Here is a 20504-nt window from a genome sequence, read left to right as displayed (position 1 = left end):
TTTTTCTTTACGCTATTTTCAAATGTTTATGTTATAGAGAATAAGAATGTCAAGTCCTAATATTCCTAAATATCTTAATATCCTTAAACTATCACATACTTCGTATATCTGTCACAAGATAGTCTCTAGAATTTTATCACTATAATATCAAAATAATATCTTTTTGTTTTATACTATCTCTTAATACTAGTATTTTTAATAATATCTAATATTGATAGAATAATATCATATCACAATTTACGTTTATAGCTATTGAGCCATTAAAAAAGGATTATTATTTATTGTTGTAACATGCAACACATCTTGTAGGTAGAAAATTAACCAAGATGGGTTCAAACGTGTTTGGAACTCCAGTTACCGTGGCAACCCTAAGAGCGATGCCTGAATATCAAGGCAAGAACTCGATCACACAGCAAGACCGAGCCAAGGTTGCACTAGAGAAGGCGAACGCCGAGAGCAAGGCCGTGGATGCTCGAAACTACGTGGAGAAGCTACAGTGTCGATTTGGGGACGATGTTGTGAGCACAATGTGTTTAAGGGCCTGTTCATATTTACTGAATTGAGCTGAACTGAAATGAACTGATTGGAGCTGAACTGAACTTAACTGAATTGATTGGAACTGAACTGAACTGAACTAAACTAAGCTGAAATGAATATTTTATGAGAGAGGGAAATTAAGAGTTGAACTGAATTGAACTGAACTGATTGGAGCTGAACTGAAATGAACTGAACTGAACTGAACTGATTGGAGCTGAACTGAACTGAACTGAAAATAAGTAAATATGAACAGGCCAAAATTTACAATGCGACTAGTGACACTATTATATTCGTGGTTGCTCGTGACTGGAAGGGACGTGTTTGCGAGTCTGCGTACCCGGTGATCATTGCGACGGGCAATGGGGTGCGTTCTTGCACGGTCAATACTATAACCAGGAAAAGAGTTCAAGAGCCGGCATTGTTAGGGGTGAAAGTAAATTGGATAAAAACCGAAAATCGAACCAAACCAAACCGAATAAGCAATTCGGTTCGGTTTTTTTCGGTTTTCGGTTTGGATCGGTTTGAAAAAATGGAAATCGAAATATATCGGTTTGGATTCGGTTTTGGGATTCGAAAAACCGAAAACCGAAAACCAAACCGAAGTTTATTAAGCCCACTAATCCCAGCCCATTTTCCTACATATGTAAATCCAAAACCCTAAACTGTTCCCCTCTTTTCCCATTTCCCTTTCACTTTCTCTCGGCACCTTCCTCACCAAATCCCTAGATTTCCCCACTTTTCTCCCTCACCACCTCAATCTGTCCGTCCACCACCACTCTAGAAGTCCACTTAAGGTATCTCACCACCAGTTCTTGTTTCGGTGTTTGTGCTCTCAACGTATCTCAAAGTTGTTCGATGGCCGCTCGTGTTTCATTGTTCGTTTTCCCTCATATCACCACCACTTCACCGCCGACCACCACCACGTCTCCTCACCACCACCTCTCTGGTCAGTCACTCAAAGGAAATGATATTAGTAAAGAGGTGCAGAAGCAGAAGATTTTATTTTTCTATTTAATTTTTTTTATAACTCAAAGGAAATTATATTAGGAAATGAATAGATCTGAGGTTTTGAGCCAAATTATTGAAGGAATGCATGAAGCAGAAGATCTGATTTATTTATTTAATTTCTTTTTTAATCGGTGGACAAATTTATAATGGTTGATTGTATGTAATTAATTCTCAGTTTAGTTTGTGTAATTTTATGTTTATAATTATAAAGATTGCTTAGTTTTCTTATACTTCAATTTGCATCTGGTAAAAAATTCGGTTTATGGATCGGTTTCGGTTTGCTAATCAGAAATTCGGTTCGGTTTGGTTTGGACCGAATTAAAATTCGGTGTGGATTTGGATTGAAAAATGTAAAACCGAATTATTTCGGTTTGGCTTCGGTTTGGGCCATAATCCAAACCGAACACCGAACTTTCACCCCTAGGCATTGTATACTCTGCCTACAACAATCAAGGCAAGGAGAAACACTGGTTCATGGGATTTTCTAACACTTTTTCAGGCCCCACCAATCAGGTATATATTTTTTACAATCATATATATTACCTCCGGTCCAAATTACTCGCAACTTTGGGTATTATTTGTGAGATATAAAATATTTTAAAGTTGCGAGTAATTTGGACCGGAAGTAGTAGTAGTATTTACTTCATATTATTGACATAATTTGTCTAAGGCCTGTTTACTACACCTTAAATTATTTTTGCTCAACTTAAATTATTTTTTGATTTTCTATTATATTTTTCTTTAAGTTTACTAACCTGAAATTATTTTTACTAGACTGAAATTATTTTTACTAAAATAATACAAGTATTATTTTTATAAGGTGGAGTGAAAAAGGCCTAAGTGTAATATTAAAGAATAACAATTCACATGCTCAGCTAAAACGTACGAAATACAAGCTAATTTATAAAATATAAGTACGGTTACTCAGAGCATAATCTTAAAATCTTTAGCCTTATTTTTCTTGCTTTTTGGCTTGCATAACGGATTATGTATAGTTTACACCAATTGATGACTAATTTGGGTAGTGATTTTACGATGGAACTAAAATCCTCTTGTAACGTTGAAGATTTTGTTATAGGTGTATACTGAAATACGCGAAGCAGGGCACTATGATCAGGCAGAGAGGGTAGGAATATGGCAAGCTCTTGACAACAAGCTGAGTAATGGGAGATTGGTGAATAAGGCCTGCGAACAAGGGGGATACATAAGTGGCTCCATTGGCAACACTTCAAAACCCGTATTCGAGGCGATTATGACTCTGCCTAAACCTAAGTAAATTGTGTTTGTTGCACTATGGCATATCACATTATAACCTAAGTAATGACTACTTATGCTACAATACATACTTGAAGCTTTGGGGTCAAATTAGGCCTTTTAATTTGGTCATTTAATTAAATGACTTCTTTTGATGTAAAAACTGTTAGAAAATAAGCAAATTAAACGAAAGTACTTATCTCAATGTTGTGTAGACCAATTGACAATTGCCGCGTCGTGGTAAACCACTGACCTAAAAGACGATTCCACGCTACCCCGGTGCAGTAGACATCAAGCGGTCGCCCTCCAGGATAAGCACGGCGCCGGAATTTGTGTGCACTCACAAACCCGACTGGAATTCAGAATACTTGCCCAAAAACCGAAAGGATATATTTTAAGAGAAGGTAAGAAGTTAAAGATGGATGGTTTTTGTTGTCATATCTTTCGGAGGTGAATAATGTTGATTTATAAGGCAATGGAGGGAGTAAGAGCAACCAGCAATTAAGGGGAAAATGGTCATCAATCAAGTGGTGTAACATCCATCCATTAATCCCCAATAAGAGCTAGCTTTAATCAACATTAAAAGGGTAACAGCTAGTTTTTAAGTAACAACTTTAATCAGCAATAATGCGCATTAAATTAGCAATAAGAGGAAGCTAAAATTAAGGGATTCCAATAGTCATTAAATCCCAATAGTCAAAAGAATAAACACCGTAACTTTCTTGGTTTTACTTCAAGAACTTCCAACAATCCCCCACAGGTTCGAAGAAGTGAAAAGAAAGAAAGAGAGATAATTGGTTTTGAGCAAAACAAAACAATTGCATAAGTGTCAATGTCTCGCGACTTGAATTAACACATAGTGGACATCAAGCTATGATCCCTCACCTACCAAGTGACTTTCGTCTTGAACTTAATAGGGAGTTAGGGACCCGTCACTTTGAGCCACACAATTGAGCATGTATAATATTCTGAAATTCCGCGAATAAAGGTGACGCATTATACTGGCCATACGTCCAGCCTGGATGCTCATAGGTGCTTTAGAGTATTAGCCCACCCAATACTCATAGGAAGCGACCACACTTCCACACCTAAGTAGGTGAATCCCATCAAGTGTGAGCTACATCACACCACCAAAAATATGGATATGGGTTCATTAAGAGCCATTTGCTCATCCTATTTCCATTTGTAGCAAGCACACATCAAACATCTAGGGATGGACAAAAATAAAATTTGGTGCTTCCGAATTATTTCATAACGTTCCCCTTTGAACTCATAATGAGCAGGAGTTGATTACTTATAATTCATAATTTGGGCTTTTAATCCCATCCCCTCCGATGTTACCAAAACTAGTTTTGTACAAGGCCTTTAGTTAACGGATCCGTAACATTTCTTTTAGACTTTATGTAGTCTAGTGATATTACCCCATTCGACAAAATTATCTTTGACATCAACTATTATAGGCATGGTTCAATCAAAGGTAACCACAACTTACAAATCATAACAAATTCCCTTACAATGGGATATTTGCAAGCACATTTGCTCATAAGAGTCATGCACTCTTGACCATCTTGCCTCATAACCTGTCAATTCAAGAGAAATAAATCAGATTATTCCAAAACAAACATAGCAAAACAAGATTGCTTTGCACAATTTCCAAAACATAGCTTCACCACTTAGTGGTGCAAACATAACCGCTTGAGTTTGAACTCATTATCGAACTTCAAGACCTCATGGAAACTTGCAATAGTGCAAACTCTTATCTTTTGTACTTTCAAGTACCTATGCAACCTCCTCAAAACTATCCGATGGTCATTGCTCGAGTTAAGAGTATATTTGCTTAATCTACTTACATAAAAAGCAATGTCAGATTAAGCATAGTTTCCAAGAAACATAAGACTACCAAATGGACACGAATTGCTCCCATATGATCAATAAGATCATAAAAACTTTATATTATAGCAATGACTCATCCATCACAAGTTTAGCCTTAAAGACTTCCAACGATAGCTCGGTGAATTAGCAACACAATCCATAGAAGAGATATTAAGCATCACAATCCTAGGAAAAAGATTTGTAAAAATCTATACATAGTTAGACATAATCTAACTAATATTCAATGACTTCTTCCACGGAAACAATCACTCATGATATTCCACTGATTTAAAGAAATTACTCTAAAGACATAGAGATACCAAAACAAACTACTTGTAAGGAAAACTCAATCATAAACCATCTTTAGCTCAATTAACCACTTTTAGGCTTTGCATTAAACGATAGAAAAATTTAACATTAATGCCTCTCATTTCTACTAGAGTCAAGTAATCCAGCTTGGATATCCAACCACTTGAACCATAGTAATAATACACATATATGCTCAAAGACAATTTATTCAATAAAGAATCAATTGGGATATGTAATTTATCAAGCAAAAACTAAGCAAGACTTTGAGTCCAACACTGATTCTTCATTACTTCCCCCACATTGGACAACAAAGTCTGATTCAAAACCCTTACCAATGCACCCACATTCTCAATGAATGAAATATTTGGATATAAAAACCCCCACATGAAAGGACAAGGTTCAAATACCAAAATAGAGCATAAACAAATATATGGTTGGGAAAAATTCACAACTATGTCATAGCACTGGGTGTAATAACATATAAGGTGGACAAGAGCAGAGATCTTTGAAACATTGAATTAATCAAGGATAATAATTCAACAATACCTCAAAATATTAACTCCCAAGCCACAATATAAAATTCAAGGCATTTACAAATTACTCATGCTTTATTCATAAAGAATTATAACACAATAAAGAGTCATAGGCGGTAACAATAAACCATCATAAAATATTAGAAAATCGTAGTCAATTCCCAAAATACTTTACTCGAAAATTCTCCAAAGAGAAAGCCATACAATCTCCTTAAGTAAAATAATCACATAATTTCCCTTCACAAAACTCAACAAGTTTGAGAATTTATAAAATTCACACATGCATGTTAAACCGAGAATAAAGTAATGAAATCAATTGAGTTATGAATAAAGCTTCTCAATACGAATATTGCATACATGGATTCAAGAAATTGACATAATACATCTCAACTCCATGCTCAACACATACATGAATCATGATAAAAGTAGTACTTGGAGTACATACATGCACCTTAATAACATGTTAAAATACATTGCTCAAAGCATCTTACTGAACAAGTTAATCCACAAAATGTAGAACCAACAAATTAAAGGTAACTACTTATATGCAATATAATGTCATACTCATAAAATATCGACATTATAACTTTTACTTTCGTTCTATTAATCATTCAACAAATATTTAGTTGACAAATTGAACATTCAACATACTTTGTCAATAACCACAAAAACATATATTTGTTAAGATTATTAGGATTAAACCACATGCTAACCAAAATTAACAAAAGACTTGGTTTAGAATGAACCTCCCTTGAATTAAATCAAGTAACGTGAGAGAGAGCTCTATGAGACGCCCAATTGTCCTCGTTGTAAATAAGGGCCTCAAGATGTCATCATAACTCACTAATTTGAGCAGCAAATGAGAATCCAACCGTTGAAAAATAAGCCTCATGTGTCCCAAACATACTCCTAAAATTTCAGCCCAAACCGACCAAGAATGACCTTTGTCGGGGGTCATCTTTGGGACTGCTCCCGAAAATCCGCGAATAACAAACAAGCTTAAAAGTCAATTAAAAGGTTATTATAGTGCTCCCATGATTCAAGCTAACTCTCTAAATTAAAACTCCCCATACAACATTTACTTAGTCACAACAATAAAGGCTATAATTTAGATAGTGATTGACCAAAACTAATACTTGTATTTATCATCAAGTAGTCAATTAAGTACACAATATATGAAGAATTAATTCCTTAGATTAATTCTCACAATCCTCAAAACTCTAGCAAAAATAATTTCTTAAAAGCAATCAACCAGAGTATTAAGAAATAATTGTCCAGTGAAGTATTAGCTAGATAACGTAACTTAATATACTCACAAGTAGCCAAAGAAGCTTAGTATTGTAGCATATCTATATTATTACATGCAGACATGTATAATAATCAACATAATTGCATTTATATAAATAATCATATGTAGCATGAAAATAACTCATGAGTATAAGCAATACTATCACAAGCTCACAATCCGTAATTTGCTTAATACATAGTAAATCATGATAATTACAAGAATGACATACTCCATACATTATCTAAATTTGACATATCAAAGTTAAAAAAACTAGAAGTCAAATAATCATCTTTTATATCACATCCAATCAGCAATAAATTAAAAGACCACTCAATAAATTGCATGATATAAAGAGGGGGAAAAAAAAACAGACACATTTGACAAAGGCTTATGAATCAACTTTCGGCAGAACCCCAAAAATAGAAATAAATGGTAAGAAAAGCCTTCTTGAGCTAATCAAACTGACATATATACACAACATAAAATTTGCTCCAAATATAAGAAAACATTCTGAATTCCACATTTTAATAATTAGACATTTAGAATCAGTAAGTCTCGTCTTTTAGATTGTTAGAAAATAAGCAAATTAAACGAAAGTACTTATCTCAATGTTGTGTAGACTAATTGACAATTGCCGCGTCGTGGTAAACCACTGACCTAAAAGACGATTCCACGCTACCCCGGTGCAGTAGACATCAAGCGGTCGCCCTCCAGGATAAGCACGGCGCCGGAATTTGTGTGCACTCACAAACCCGACTGGTATTCAGAATACTTGCCCAAAAACCGAAAGGATATATTTTAAGAGAAGGTAAGAAGTTAAAGATGGATGGTTTTTGTTGTCATATCTTTCGGAGGTGAATAATGTTGATTTATAAGGCAATGGAGGGAATAAGAGCAACCAGCAATTAAGGGGAAAATGGTCATCAATCAAGTGGTGTAACATCCACCCATTAATCCCCAATAAGAGCTAGCTTTAATCAACATTAAAAGGGTAACGTTTAGTTTTTAAGTAACAACTTTAATCAGCAATAATGCCCATTAAATTAGCAATAAGAGGAAGCTAAAATTAAGGGATTCCAATAGTCATTAAATCCCAATAGTCAAAAGAATAAACACCGTAATTTTCTTGGTTTTACTTCAAGAACTTCCAACAAAAACCACTACGTATTATTATCAGTATACTATATTCTTCGACATAAAAGTTAGATTTGCACACATTTCAACCTTGAAGACGCTCCAAAGCATTGAAATATAGCTAGCACTACATTATTTCCATCTGTGTAAGTGTAACCACCAACATATGTAATATTCATGTAACACATCATGAGAAATAATTGGTGATTGCACTATTATGCACATAACTTAGCTTACTCCAACATATGTAATATTCATGTAACACATCATGAGAAAGTTGCTGGAGTATATCATTTTTTTTTTTTAGGAAAAAAATAAATATCATAGTCAATGAGTGTGTTAATAAATTAATTTTATTTATTAAAATTTTTTGGTGTTTAGAGAGCCACAAGGGCAGAGGTGAGAATCAATCCCAAAATCTCTTAAAATCGGGAGAGAAGCTATAACCACTTGAGCTATCCCTCACTCTCAATAAATTAATTTTATGATATGGGTTCTTTAGTTTCTTGCACTTGATGAGGCTGTTGCAAACTTGCAATAGACCATCCCTTAGAAGTCTGATTCTATAGAAATTTATCTATGTTTTTTTTTTTTTTTTTTTTTTTTTTGTGAAATCTATGTGAAAGGTGATATAGTATAAAACATATTTCTAGGTGTCTATGCCAGCGTATAAATCCTACCCCCAATTTCTTAAAATCTATTATTTTCGACCATTTTTTTAGTTTTAGTTTTTTTTTTTAAGTGTATTATAGTACAATTATTTGTTTTATGGGTTAATATTTGTGCGGGATCGAAAAAAAAGATTAATCATTCGATGGACTCCTTGTCGAAAACGGCGGTAAATTATACTGAAAGAAGGTAGAAAGAATATACGATTTGTAATATTGATATGAAAGAAGGTAGGAAGAATATACCATTTGTAACATCTAGCTATATTGAAAGATGTACTTATTAAAAAAAAAGAAAAAAAAAAGAAAAGAAAAAAAAAATTGGGACTTATCATTTCTGATTTTGTCACGGCCTAATTATATAAACCGGGAAAAGGATCATTTGACCAAACTTCCATTAGTTCCATAGAGTGAGTTCAACTTTTTAAATGAAAAAAAATCAGAGCTTAGGGTTTATCCACAAAATTGCAAAAATGTCGGATTTTCCGACGCCATTGATATCCAAAATTCTCTCAAGATTACCAGTCAAATCCCTTCTACGCTTCCGTTGCGTATCAAAATCATGGAAAACCCTAATCGACAGTCCATATTCCATCAAAATCCATCTCCAAAATTCCCAGAAAAACACCACCAATCATTCAATCATATTACGTTGTTATCTCTATTCTGTTGAATTTCCTGCGCTTAATCGAGCCATTGTCATCAACCACCCATTGAAATGTGATAATTATGGTACTGAAATTGTGGGTTCTTGTAATGGATTGCTTTGTTTGTCGAATGGTGAAGAAGATGGTTTAGATGGTACAATTATATACAACCCGGCAACAAAGGAACACCGGCAATTGCCCGTTTCGCCTATCGAATTCCCCGATGATATCCTTCCTTTTGTTGATCGTTTAGTATATGGATTAGGGTATGATCATGTTCATGATGATTATAAATTGGTTAGGGTTATTCAATTCTATTGTGAAAACCCAGATTTTTTTGATAGTGAAATGAAGGTTTATAGCTTAAAGGATAATTCTTGGAGAAGGATTAAGGATTTTCCTAAGGAATATTATCTTTCATACAAAAGGGTTTGGGGGGTTTATGTTAATGGGTGTTTACATTGGGTGGTGACCAAGAACCCCGAATCGAATGGCTCTAAATTCATCGTGGCGTTCGATTTGGGTTCGGAGAAGGTTAGGTTTGTGCCGAAGCCTAAGGCATTGTGTGGTGAGTTAGAGTGTCATATTAATGTGGAAGTTTTCCGCGGGTGCTTGGGTTTGTTGTGCAATCATTTTTCTATTAGGAGTGATTTTTGGATTATGGAGCAGTATGGAGTGCAGAGTTCTTGGACAAAGTTGTTTTCGATTGATCAGCAGGGGAGTGTTTTGGGTTCGTTTGAGTATGTGAGGCCTATAGCTTGCTCGAAGGATGGTTTGAGTGTGTTGCTTGATAAAGACATGACTAGCTTGTTTTGGTATAATTTGAGGACTAAAAGAGCCAAGAGAGTGAATGTTATTGATATGCCAGAGTCAATCGAGGCGCAATTGATAGTGGAAAGTCTTGTTTCTCTGAAGAGGTATATGTAGCCACATTGATGTTTTGTGTAGCCTTTTATGTTTAGTTTGAATAATATATGTTGCTTGAGATTTATTAATTGCTTTTTATGTTTAATGCACTTTTATAATTTTATATTTATGTTTAAATGTTTAATTGTCAGCTGACTAACTGACTTAGTCATGGTGGTGTATTGTTGATAACTAATTGTCATTGAGATTGGTTTCAAATTTAGCAATATTAAGTAAGAGATTAGATGAATTTCCACAATTTCAATTGTTCCGAATTCTTTCTATTTGTGTAATAACTTAGGTCGTAGGAGTTTATATTGAAAAGTTATTATGTTATTATTGATTAATCTACAGCAGACCCATAAAATTTATGCTGACTCTGATACAAAGGTTGGTATAGTAGGATAGTTGGAAGTAGGGAATTATATGTGGCTTTGTATATTAAGTGTTCATCTTCTTGAAGTTAGCCCTTCACAGCTGTCTACTCTGGGCTATATCCAGCTTTCTATTTTATTTTAGGCGTCATTTAAAGTTTGCCAACACATTGCTGATAAAAGGTTTTTGTTTTTCATGAATGAATGTTTTCAGATACATCAGGCTGCACTATGGTAGTGTATTATCGGTTAAGGATATTAATAAAAAAAACAGGAAATATTAGTTAAGGGACACAATAATAAACAGGAAATATGAGTCAAGGGACATACTTTCTATCATTCTTAGCTAATTGGTGTAGACATATCCATTGTTGATATATTAGAGGCCATGCTTGCTATACAAGTTGTTTTCTTGATGTTTGACGGGAAGTTAATTAAATTCCTTAAGCATTTATAGATTCAGTAGACAAAAGAAAAGTGTCTTCTTTCCGTTTTTTTTTTAGTTTTTGTTTTGTTTTGTTTTTTGTTTTGGAAAACTACTATTTTCTGTTTGGTAGTGCTATTCTTTGGAAGCTCATCCTGACCACATGTTCATTTTAATGTCAAATGAACAATCCTGTTTCTAGTTTATTGGAGAAATAAAAGTGATTAATCGACTTGTGTTAAAAAAAAAAAATTCAACATCGTCTTTTTTTTTTTTTCTTCTTTTTCTTATTTCAGTTTATTTTCTTAGCTATATATACCTCAGTAATGATGCTGAAGCTTTGGTTTTATCAATTATTTAATTGATTTGTGACCTATGTCTATTACTATGTTGATGTGTTGCAGAAATGAGCAATCGGGGCAGGCCAATAGTCAGTTATCATCACTACCATTAACTTTGCTACTTGATATATTCTCTCGTCTTCCTGCAGAGACTCTTTTGCAGCTTACATATGTTTGCAAGGAATGGAATAATCTTATTAATGACCCCGAGTTTGCTAAAATGCATCTTAAAGATTCTGGAAAAAGAAATGACAACTTGTACTTCATTCTTAGAAGGGAGAAGCTATATCTGATTAATTTTCACCTGCTAAATAGAGCAGTACAGATAAATCATCCTGTAGTGTGCGCTAAAGGATGGACTGATGTCTTAGGGTCATGTAATGGTTTGCTCTGTTTATATAATGAAGATGAAGAGCTTGCTATCTGGAATCCATTAACTGGAAGGTGTCACAAAATACCCATTACGAAGCACCAGTCTACAAAGGGTTCCAATGTCTTCACCACTTTCATCCACGGATTTGGCTATGATTCTATTAATGATGATTACAAGGTTGTTAGGATCTTGGAGTTTTACTCATACAATAATCGGCATCATGAGTTTCATGACTATTTTGACGATTATATTTCTGATTCTGAAGCTGATACTTGTCCTGCCTCTGAAGTCCAAGTTTACAGTTTGAAAGCCAAATGCTGGAAAAGTATCAAATCTTTCCCTTTGAGCCTATGTTATCCTTGTTCAGGGGTCCTTGCAAATGGAGCATTACATTGGGTTGCAAATAAAAATCAGGATACGGATAGTGTTTATGAAAGTATTCTGTCCTTTGATCTTGGTTTAGAAGAATGCAGAGTAGTGCCACAACCTAATTATGATGACATATATTTCAAAAGGACTTTATGGGTATTAGAAGGCTCTCTTTGCATCATCTGCCAATACCCTAGACGTGGTGTTGATATATGGGTGATGAAGGATTATGAGATGAATACCTGGAGCAAGCTTATTTCCATTACTCAGCCAAAACCTATAAAGTCCTTTGAGTATATCAAGCCATTGGCGTATTCAAAGAATTGTACTGAAGTTCTACTAGATCTTGACTATAAAAAGCTTGTTTGGTATAACATGAAAAAAAAGACAATCAGGCATGTCAATATCAGTGGCCTGCCGGAGTCATTTGATTCAGAGGTTTTTATTACAAGTCTTATTGATCCTAACAACCTGATTCCAAGGCAATCAAAACAATTAGGTCAATCCAGCTGTTCCTTTGCAACCTTTTCTAAGAAGTTGGTTTCTCATATCCTTTGCTACCTCCCTGTTAAGACCCTTCTGCAGGCTCAATATGTCAGCAAAACATGGTACAAGATCATTAATGACCCAGAGTTTATTAAGATGCAGCTTGAAGTGTCTAGCAATTCCAACAGTAGCTCGTTGCTCATTCTTAGTGGGGAAAAGCTTCTTTCTTTAGATTATCAACTGTTTGATAAAGCTGTTGAGATTAATCACCCAAGTGTTGGGAAATCAACTGATGTTGTTGGCTCTTCGAATGGATTGATCTGCTTATATAAGGATGGAGATATTGGTTTAGTGAATCCATGGACTGGAAAATATGAGAGCTTACCTTCTTCTAACTTTCAGTTCCATGCTTCTAGCACCTCACAGTGTTGGTTGATTCATGGATTTGGCTATGATCCCAGTAGCGATGACTACAAAGTAGTCTGTATTTTGCAGCTGCACAATAGTTTGAGTGGTGGTAGTGTTCACTCTGAAATTCAAGCTTATAGCCTGAGAACCAAGTGTTGGGGAAAGATTAAACAGTTTCCATACATCATTTGTCATCCATGCTCAGGTGTTCTTGCTAGTGGCGCGTTGCACTGGGTGGCACATGAAAATCCTGAATTGTTCAGCAGCTCAAAATTGCTTATAGCTTTTGATATTGGGTCTGAGAAATGCAGGGTGGTGACACAGCCAAGTTATGTTGATACAGATTTTCACATGAGTTTGGGATCATTAAAAGGGTGGGTGTCTTAGCTTGCTATGTCATTACCCTCGACAAAGTGTAGACATCTGGGTAATGACTGAATATGGAACAGAGTCATGGACAAAACTTTTCACCATCTCACAGCCAAAAATAATCAAACACTTTAAGTACCTGAAGCCGTTGGGATATTCAAACAACGGGGCTGAAGTTCTGTTGGAACAAGATAATGAAAAGCTTCTCTGGTTCAACTTGGTGAAAAAGAAAGTCAGATACCTCAATGTCCGAGGTCTACCAAAGTCTTTTGAGACAGTGATGTGCTCTGGAAGTCTTGTTCAGATTGGCAACCCTCCTAGAATTTTCCATGAGAAGCATGAGCAAGCACTGAGCAAATCTCAGAATGGCAAGGATAAAGTGAGGTACAATTCAATCATCTCCCTGCTTTAGAAACTCTGAACTTATGCGTCCATCTTATAATCAAATGTAAATCCTCCTGTATCCCTTTTCATTGAAATATGATTATGTTGGTTTTTTTCAGGAAAAATGTGGATGGATTTTTATCCAAGGGATTCAAGTTGAAGCTTTGAAAAAAGGGGATACTAAGGTTAGAGTTTTATTTCGGTCCTCTATTAAAGAAAATAAGTTTTACTTTGCTCTTCATCGTCTCAAATTACTGTTATCCAATCTTGCTTCTGTTATGTCTTTGATATTACATTCCTTGATGTCCAGTTAATCGCGCCTTGTGCTCAATTCAAAAAGTTTTCTGAAGAATTGGAAGGAATGAACAATATGTTCTCTGAAAAATAAAACTAATCCAATCTTTTTACTTTTTAGGTTTTGAACAAGAACTTTGTTAAATAAGTAGACTTCCAAACTAGGTTGCATTGAACTTTTCATCTGTGATGTGTATGTGCTATGTCATCTTTTGTTTTGCTTGATGGCTTGTTAAACACTTGCTTTTTATTGATTCTTAAGAGTAATTTAGGTTATTATGTCTTATGCTCATGTGATTTCTCGTTCTTTGGTTGATTAATTTTCTGATTTTAAAAAAACAAATTTGCATCGTGTCTTGCTGCCTTGCTAAATTGCTGCACCTGTTTGTTTGAATGAAAGGCACAAATGTCTATATGTAGCCCTAAGGGCTATATATAAGCATTAAATATACTCTTAAAAATTGTATAAAATTAGAAATTCATGACAAAAACACGCGTAAATCAGTGTTATTAGTGTTTATATTTTGATGATTTCTTAACTTTTTACGATTTTCAAGTGTAAATTTAATGCTTATATGTAACCCTAAGGGCCATGTATAACATTTTCCATAAATAAAAAGAAGCTTATAAAAGTTAAAAGGGTATTGGGATTGGATGAGTTGGTTTGTATGTATGTAAAAAATTAAAAATTAAAAAATTAAAAAAAATAATAAAAAATATTGTGATGAGTTAGTCGGGTGAAGTTCTGTATGGTATCTGATGAATTGTAGACAAGTTCAGATTGAGCCGTTCTAGGTTTAGGTTGAGTTAAGAGTTAAGACTTAAGAGTGGATCAAAATTTGATTTATGTCATATTGACTACATCTTCTAATTGATTATAAGTCGTAACACTGTGTAAATATGAAATTCGTTTATTAGTATCAAGTCCATAATGAATTTGGTTGATTTAGGTCAACTCAATTACCTCATTAGTTGAATTTTGGTTTTGTAATTACTGTAAATGAGTTGAGTCAATTGCATGTTAGATTGGGTTTTATTCTAAACAAAGTATCTCAAATACTCTTGTCTCAAATCATATGATGTTATGATTGGATAATTTTATAGATCCTTTTTGGATGACTAACTATATATGGGTTTAATTGGATCATGATTTACTTTAGACAAGGACAGTTTTCTTAAAATAGTCTTTTTTTTTTTTTTTTGTTTTGTTCTATTATCGCACAATTAAGATGAAATGATTTAGCCAGCCAAGCTCCGCAAGTCATCGCTTGAGAATAGAGGTGAGAGGTAACTAGGTAAGGGGATTCCCCTACTCTCAAGCATTTTGTAGTTGGTGTCTTGGTGTGACCTCAAAGTCACAAGGTGAGTTCTCCACCAACTTCAAAATAAAAATTATAATGACTAATACTTTGTACTAATTAAATGATAGTATAACGTAACTCTAGAATGACTTAAAAGTTAAAACCGAGTTGTAAACTTTGTCCAACATTTGCATTGAACTCAATTCTAACATTGCTCTTATTGGTTAGATGTTCACAAATCTCATTCTTGAACTTAAATATTACAATTCTAAGATTAGATTCGTAAGTTCTTCATATAACCCCAAATCAAGCTCTCGACTTGATGATGAATACTTCGGAACTCTTATATTCGTCATTCAATTGATAATTTTAGGCATTTAGGAAATATGTAAAGAGTACTCCGTATAATTTTCTAAAATTTACAATTTAAAAATTATGTGAGTATAATATTATTTGAACTACTACGGGTTTGTTCTCATACGTTGAAATTCAGTTCAGTTCAGCTCCTAATTTTTTTCTCTTATAAAATATTCAGTTCAGCTCAGTTCAGTAAATGAGAACAGGCCCTACGTAATACTCCATATAATATTAAACTTGAGCAGTCGAGCTTGACTCACAAAAATAGAACCAAAATTAAACCAAACTTTAACCCAACCATTCCAAACCATTCATGAGAAGTTAAAATGAGAAATGAAGGCTCAGTCAAGTCACATTTGCACATTTACCCTAGCTAGAATCGCCCACATTTGCACCGTCAACCTCGAGTTTTTGGATTTCCGCATTTTCGGGTTTTTGAGTTTTTGGTTATGTATGATGTTATCAGATTGATTGGAAATTTTACAATTTGATGTATATGCTTATTCTTCCAGTTAAGCTTTTGCTTTGCTGGGTGAAGCTCTGCATTTTCGGGTTTTAATTGCCATCTGATTGTTTAGAAATTTAACATTATATTATCTTAGGCTGTATTTGCTTATTTTTCAGTTAAGCTCTTGCTTTGGTGGGTGAAGTTAACTGAAAATTATGGATCTTCCATTGATATTGATCATGGATATACTGTCTAGACTTCCAGTCAAGTCTCTTTTATGCTATCGTTGTGTATCTAAATCATGGAAGTATTTAATCGACGACCCTTATTTCATCAAGCTCCATCTGCAGTACTCCTTGGAAAATACCACTAATCTTGCCTTGATCATAAGAGCCGGTTATCTTTACTCGGCACACTTCCCTGGACTCAATGAGGCTATTGTGATAGACCATCCTTTGAAATGTGGAGATATTGGAACTGAGGTTTTGGGTTCTTGCAATGGGCTACTGTGTTTGTCAAATGGGGAAAGACATGGTAAAAATGGTACAATTATCTATAATCCAGTAACCAGAAAGTCCCGGGAAGTGCCTGCTTCGAAACTTAAAATCCCCTATGGATATGAGTACGTGATATATGGCTTTGGTTATGACCTTGTTAATGATGATTATAAGGTGGTTAGGGTTATTCAGTATTCTACGGAGCATCCTGACTTTTATGATAGTGAAGTCAAGGTTTTTAGTTTGAAGGCAAACTCTTGGAGAAGGATTCAGGACTTTCCTCGGGAATATTACCTTTCTTACAAAAGGGGATGGGGGGTTTATGTCAGTGGCTGTTTACATTGGATGGTAACCTTGAAGCCTGACTCAAATGGGTCCAAATTGATTGTTGCATTTGATCTAAGTTCGGAAGTTTGTAAGGATGTGTTACTTCCTAAGATTTCAGCTGGTGAAGTTCATTTGACTGTCGAAGTCTTGGGTCAGTGCTTATGTCTCCTAGTCAATTATCCTTCCATTCGGAGTGAAGTGTGGGTCTTGAAAGAGTATGGTGTAGTGGAATCTTGGTCTAAGTTGTTCACAGTTTCACAGCCAGATAGTATTGGACCTTTTGAATATGTGAGGCCTATTGCTTACTCAAAGGACAGTTTTAAAGTGCTCCTTGAACAAGACCTACAAAAGTTTATTTGGTATGATGTGGAAAGGCAAAGTGCTGCAGATGTGAAAATCCCTGGTATGCCATCACATCCAGGAGCAACAATGTTGGTTGAAAGCCTTGTACTTGGTAGTCGTAAGACACACATGAAAAAGCGGTATAGATATTACTCTCCTTTTTCTTTTGCTTGCATGTATGTTGTTTAGAATCCTGTTTCTATTGAATGTGTGTGTATGAGGCCCGGTGTGGGCACATATATTCTCTTCTGTTGAATATATGTTAGTTGTAGGTTATTCCAATATATGTGTTAGTTTTCTATCAAGGTGCCATTAAATGTCTTTAATTCTATCCTATTGGCATGTAATATTAGTAGTATCAAGATGTTTCATTTCAATAAAACGAATAAAATTTCAAGCTTGAGGTAGGTGATCTTTTGAAACCATGTTTTGTTAGATGGACAGTCCTATAGTCTTCAAGTCCTTAGGGGCATGGTTTTTTTCCTCCTTATTAATAAGGTAATAGTAATGAAACATTCAGTTGAGGCTTAATTTATTCACCCAAGTCTCGTTTGTGTAGAAATTTGATCATGAAAACATTTCTTATTAATTGTTCCTTGTAAAATTCCTTTAATTAAGCAAGTAGTCTAAGCAGGAACTTTTCTTATGCTTTAGCTAAGTTACATAACCAATAAGTTCATCCACATAAATTTCTTACTCTATGTTTTCATTGCAAACTCTTTTATGCAATTCTTGGAAGAATTTTTTTATGCTTTAACAAATTTCTTCATGGTGCCCTCTGCACACCAAGAAGGCAAGAACATATATATCACCTATTCTGGTTTTTTTTTTTTCCCTCAATGACATAGGAAGTGTGAAATTGTGAAAGTATTGTGTGTGTTGAACACCTACTTTTTGTTTTTGTGAATTCTTCGGGAAATACTCACTACCTTCGTTTTTTTTAGTTGACACGTTTTGACTTTAGCACTATTCATACACTCCCCTTTATCGTGTTTTGTGCTCTATACATAATGAAAAATATTAACATGTAGGATTTTGTTAGATTCGTCATAGTATATAAATTCAAAATATCAACTTTTCATAGTTTTGATACTAGTAGTTGTTTATTTAGTTGAATTGCTTGCTAATTGCTATGCATTTCCTCTTTTCTTGCGAAATTGCAGATTCGTATTGACTATTGTGTTGTGGTTAATCTTCGTTTTTTAATAGTTGCAACACACACTTCTTTACGGTATTTAAGAAGTGTAGGGTTCACATTATATAATACACTTTAAAATGAGGTATACGGAGAAAGTATATTATTATGTAACATGATAAGAGTATTAAAGTATCACCAATGACCAAACTTCTGGGTTGACAAACATACTTGTTGCAACTACTTAAAGAGCGAGAGATAATGGAGAATATATATAGAAAGTAATACAGCAGTTCATAATAAAGAATTTGACATACAAGCTAGATTCAAAAGAGGTAGTTCGTTTTTATTTTAAATTTATGATCGAAAACTCAAATTTCTAAATGATTACAAGATCTTGGGCTAAATCCCAAAAAATCTGTAACCGAAAAATTGATATTGGCGAAGACCACATTTCTACTTATAGCATTTATTTCTCACATAATAGAGAGAAGTAGGAAAATTTAGGGACGGAGGGAGAAAACAACTAAATTAAAAGTGAGTAAACAAAATTCCATAGTAGTAATATTCTGTCTTTGTTTCTCTCTTTATTTTCGTATTCCTCCACACGACATTGCTCTGTTAGGCTTTCGCCTAACCAAAAATTCTGTTATTTCAACTACATCAAATGATCTTTCAAATTGGTCAAGGATAGTGATAATTATATTACAGTCATGGTAGTTACATTTTGAGTTACATTTTAAATATAATGAAAGTGGAAATATATACCTGTAAAAGTTTTAGACATACATCATCCTGCCGCCTTATGTAGAAATAGTTTATAATACACAACAAAAAATCGAACTGACTAATCCAAAGGCAAAGGACCATGAAACTCTTAATCCTTTACCAAATTGACCTATAGATCTATCGTAGCTACAAATCAAAGTTACACAAACGAAATAACCCTAACCTTAATTAGATCCAACTCGGATAATGGATCCAGCCCGATCCAAGCCCAAATTTTTACACAAATTTGCCACCTCTAAATATAAGAATATGATGTTTCAAAAACAAACAAACAAAAAAAAAAAACTAAGAATTTGTTGAGAAGTCATCACAAGATGTGATATGACTAGGACATATGTGAGCAAATCAAAATCTTGAAATTATGTGGAAGGAAATAATTTTTACACAAATTTATGATTTGGTTCACACATACTACAATATCATGATGATTCCATATCACAAATGTAACAATTAAGAATATCGTGATTACATCCACCTCACAAGTTTACTTAGCTATAAATACATAATAAATACAAGGTTTTTTGTTTTTTCTATACAATATTTATTTTAAGGGTTTTTGCTACCAAATGTTTGAGTAAAGTGAGGTGAGAGCAATGGATGAAGAAGAGAAAGAAGGAAAAACCTTGTATCTGATGCTCTTAGTATCGATTATGCATCAAATCAGTATATTACCTGAAAATTACTTCATTTCTTTAAATTGCTTCTTCATTTGAGTGAATGATTTTCTTTGTGTTGTACAATCTAAGAGTAGAGATTAGGGATTAAAGTCTTAAACATAAGCCCGTATGCTATACACGATGTTAGGCTTAACAAAGAGGGCGCAGTGGAGCTGTGTAGACTGCTATATATGTACATTTTAGTGAATGTGTTCCTATTTTTTATTTTTTAAATGCATATTCATGATTGATTTATCACGTACAACTATATTAATTATATATGTGTGTGAATGCAGGATGCAAATTACATGGATATCAAGAGTTTGTTGGATTTAACTTGTCAGTGTGTTGCTGATTTCAACATTAAGAATGATTTCACAGCCGAAGAAGATGAAGAAGAAGTAGTTCAGTGCACTACAAAAATAAAAGCTTTTTAGCAACTAAGTTTGGCAACAGATTTTTAGAACGTTGCTAAATAGCAACAAATCTAAATTTTTTCATTGCCTAATTAAAAGCGACATTTTATGCTTTAGTTTTTTAATAAACAATGGCTACATGTTTTTGATTTGTTGCTTTTTAAAACAAATTGTCTCTCTAGTTGTTACTAGATGACATCATATTTTTCTCTTATTGCCAAATAGTAACAAACTATGACAACAAATATTTTATTTGTA

At 34.1% G+C, this 20504-nt stretch overlaps 1 protein-coding gene and 2 pseudogenes across 1 annotated transcript; all 3 read left to right on the top strand.

Moving 5' to 3' along the window:
* The first annotated feature begins 326 nt into the window (after positions 1-326).
* On the top strand, positions 327-2821 carry LOC110693743 (annotated as a pseudogene).
* Positions 2822-8334: 5513 nt separating this feature from the next.
* LOC110693473 lies at positions 8335-16385 on the top strand (annotated as a pseudogene).
* LOC110693365 (F-box protein CPR30-like) lies at positions 16291-18330 on the top strand (the record flags this gene model as incomplete). Its single annotated transcript, XM_021870498.1, has 1 exon — positions 16291-18330. A coding segment is annotated over one exon (1149 nt), but the record flags the coding sequence as incomplete, so codon positions are not given.
* Positions 18331-20504: the final 2174 nt, after the last annotated feature.

Source organism: Chenopodium quinoa, unplaced genomic scaffold (genome assembly GCF_001683475.1).
Source record: "Chenopodium quinoa cultivar QQ74 unplaced genomic scaffold, ASM168347v1, whole genome shotgun sequence".
Lineage (NCBI taxonomy): Eukaryota > Viridiplantae > Streptophyta > Magnoliopsida > Caryophyllales > Amaranthaceae > Chenopodium > Chenopodium quinoa.
This window is presented reverse-complemented; position numbering and strand designations above follow the sequence as displayed.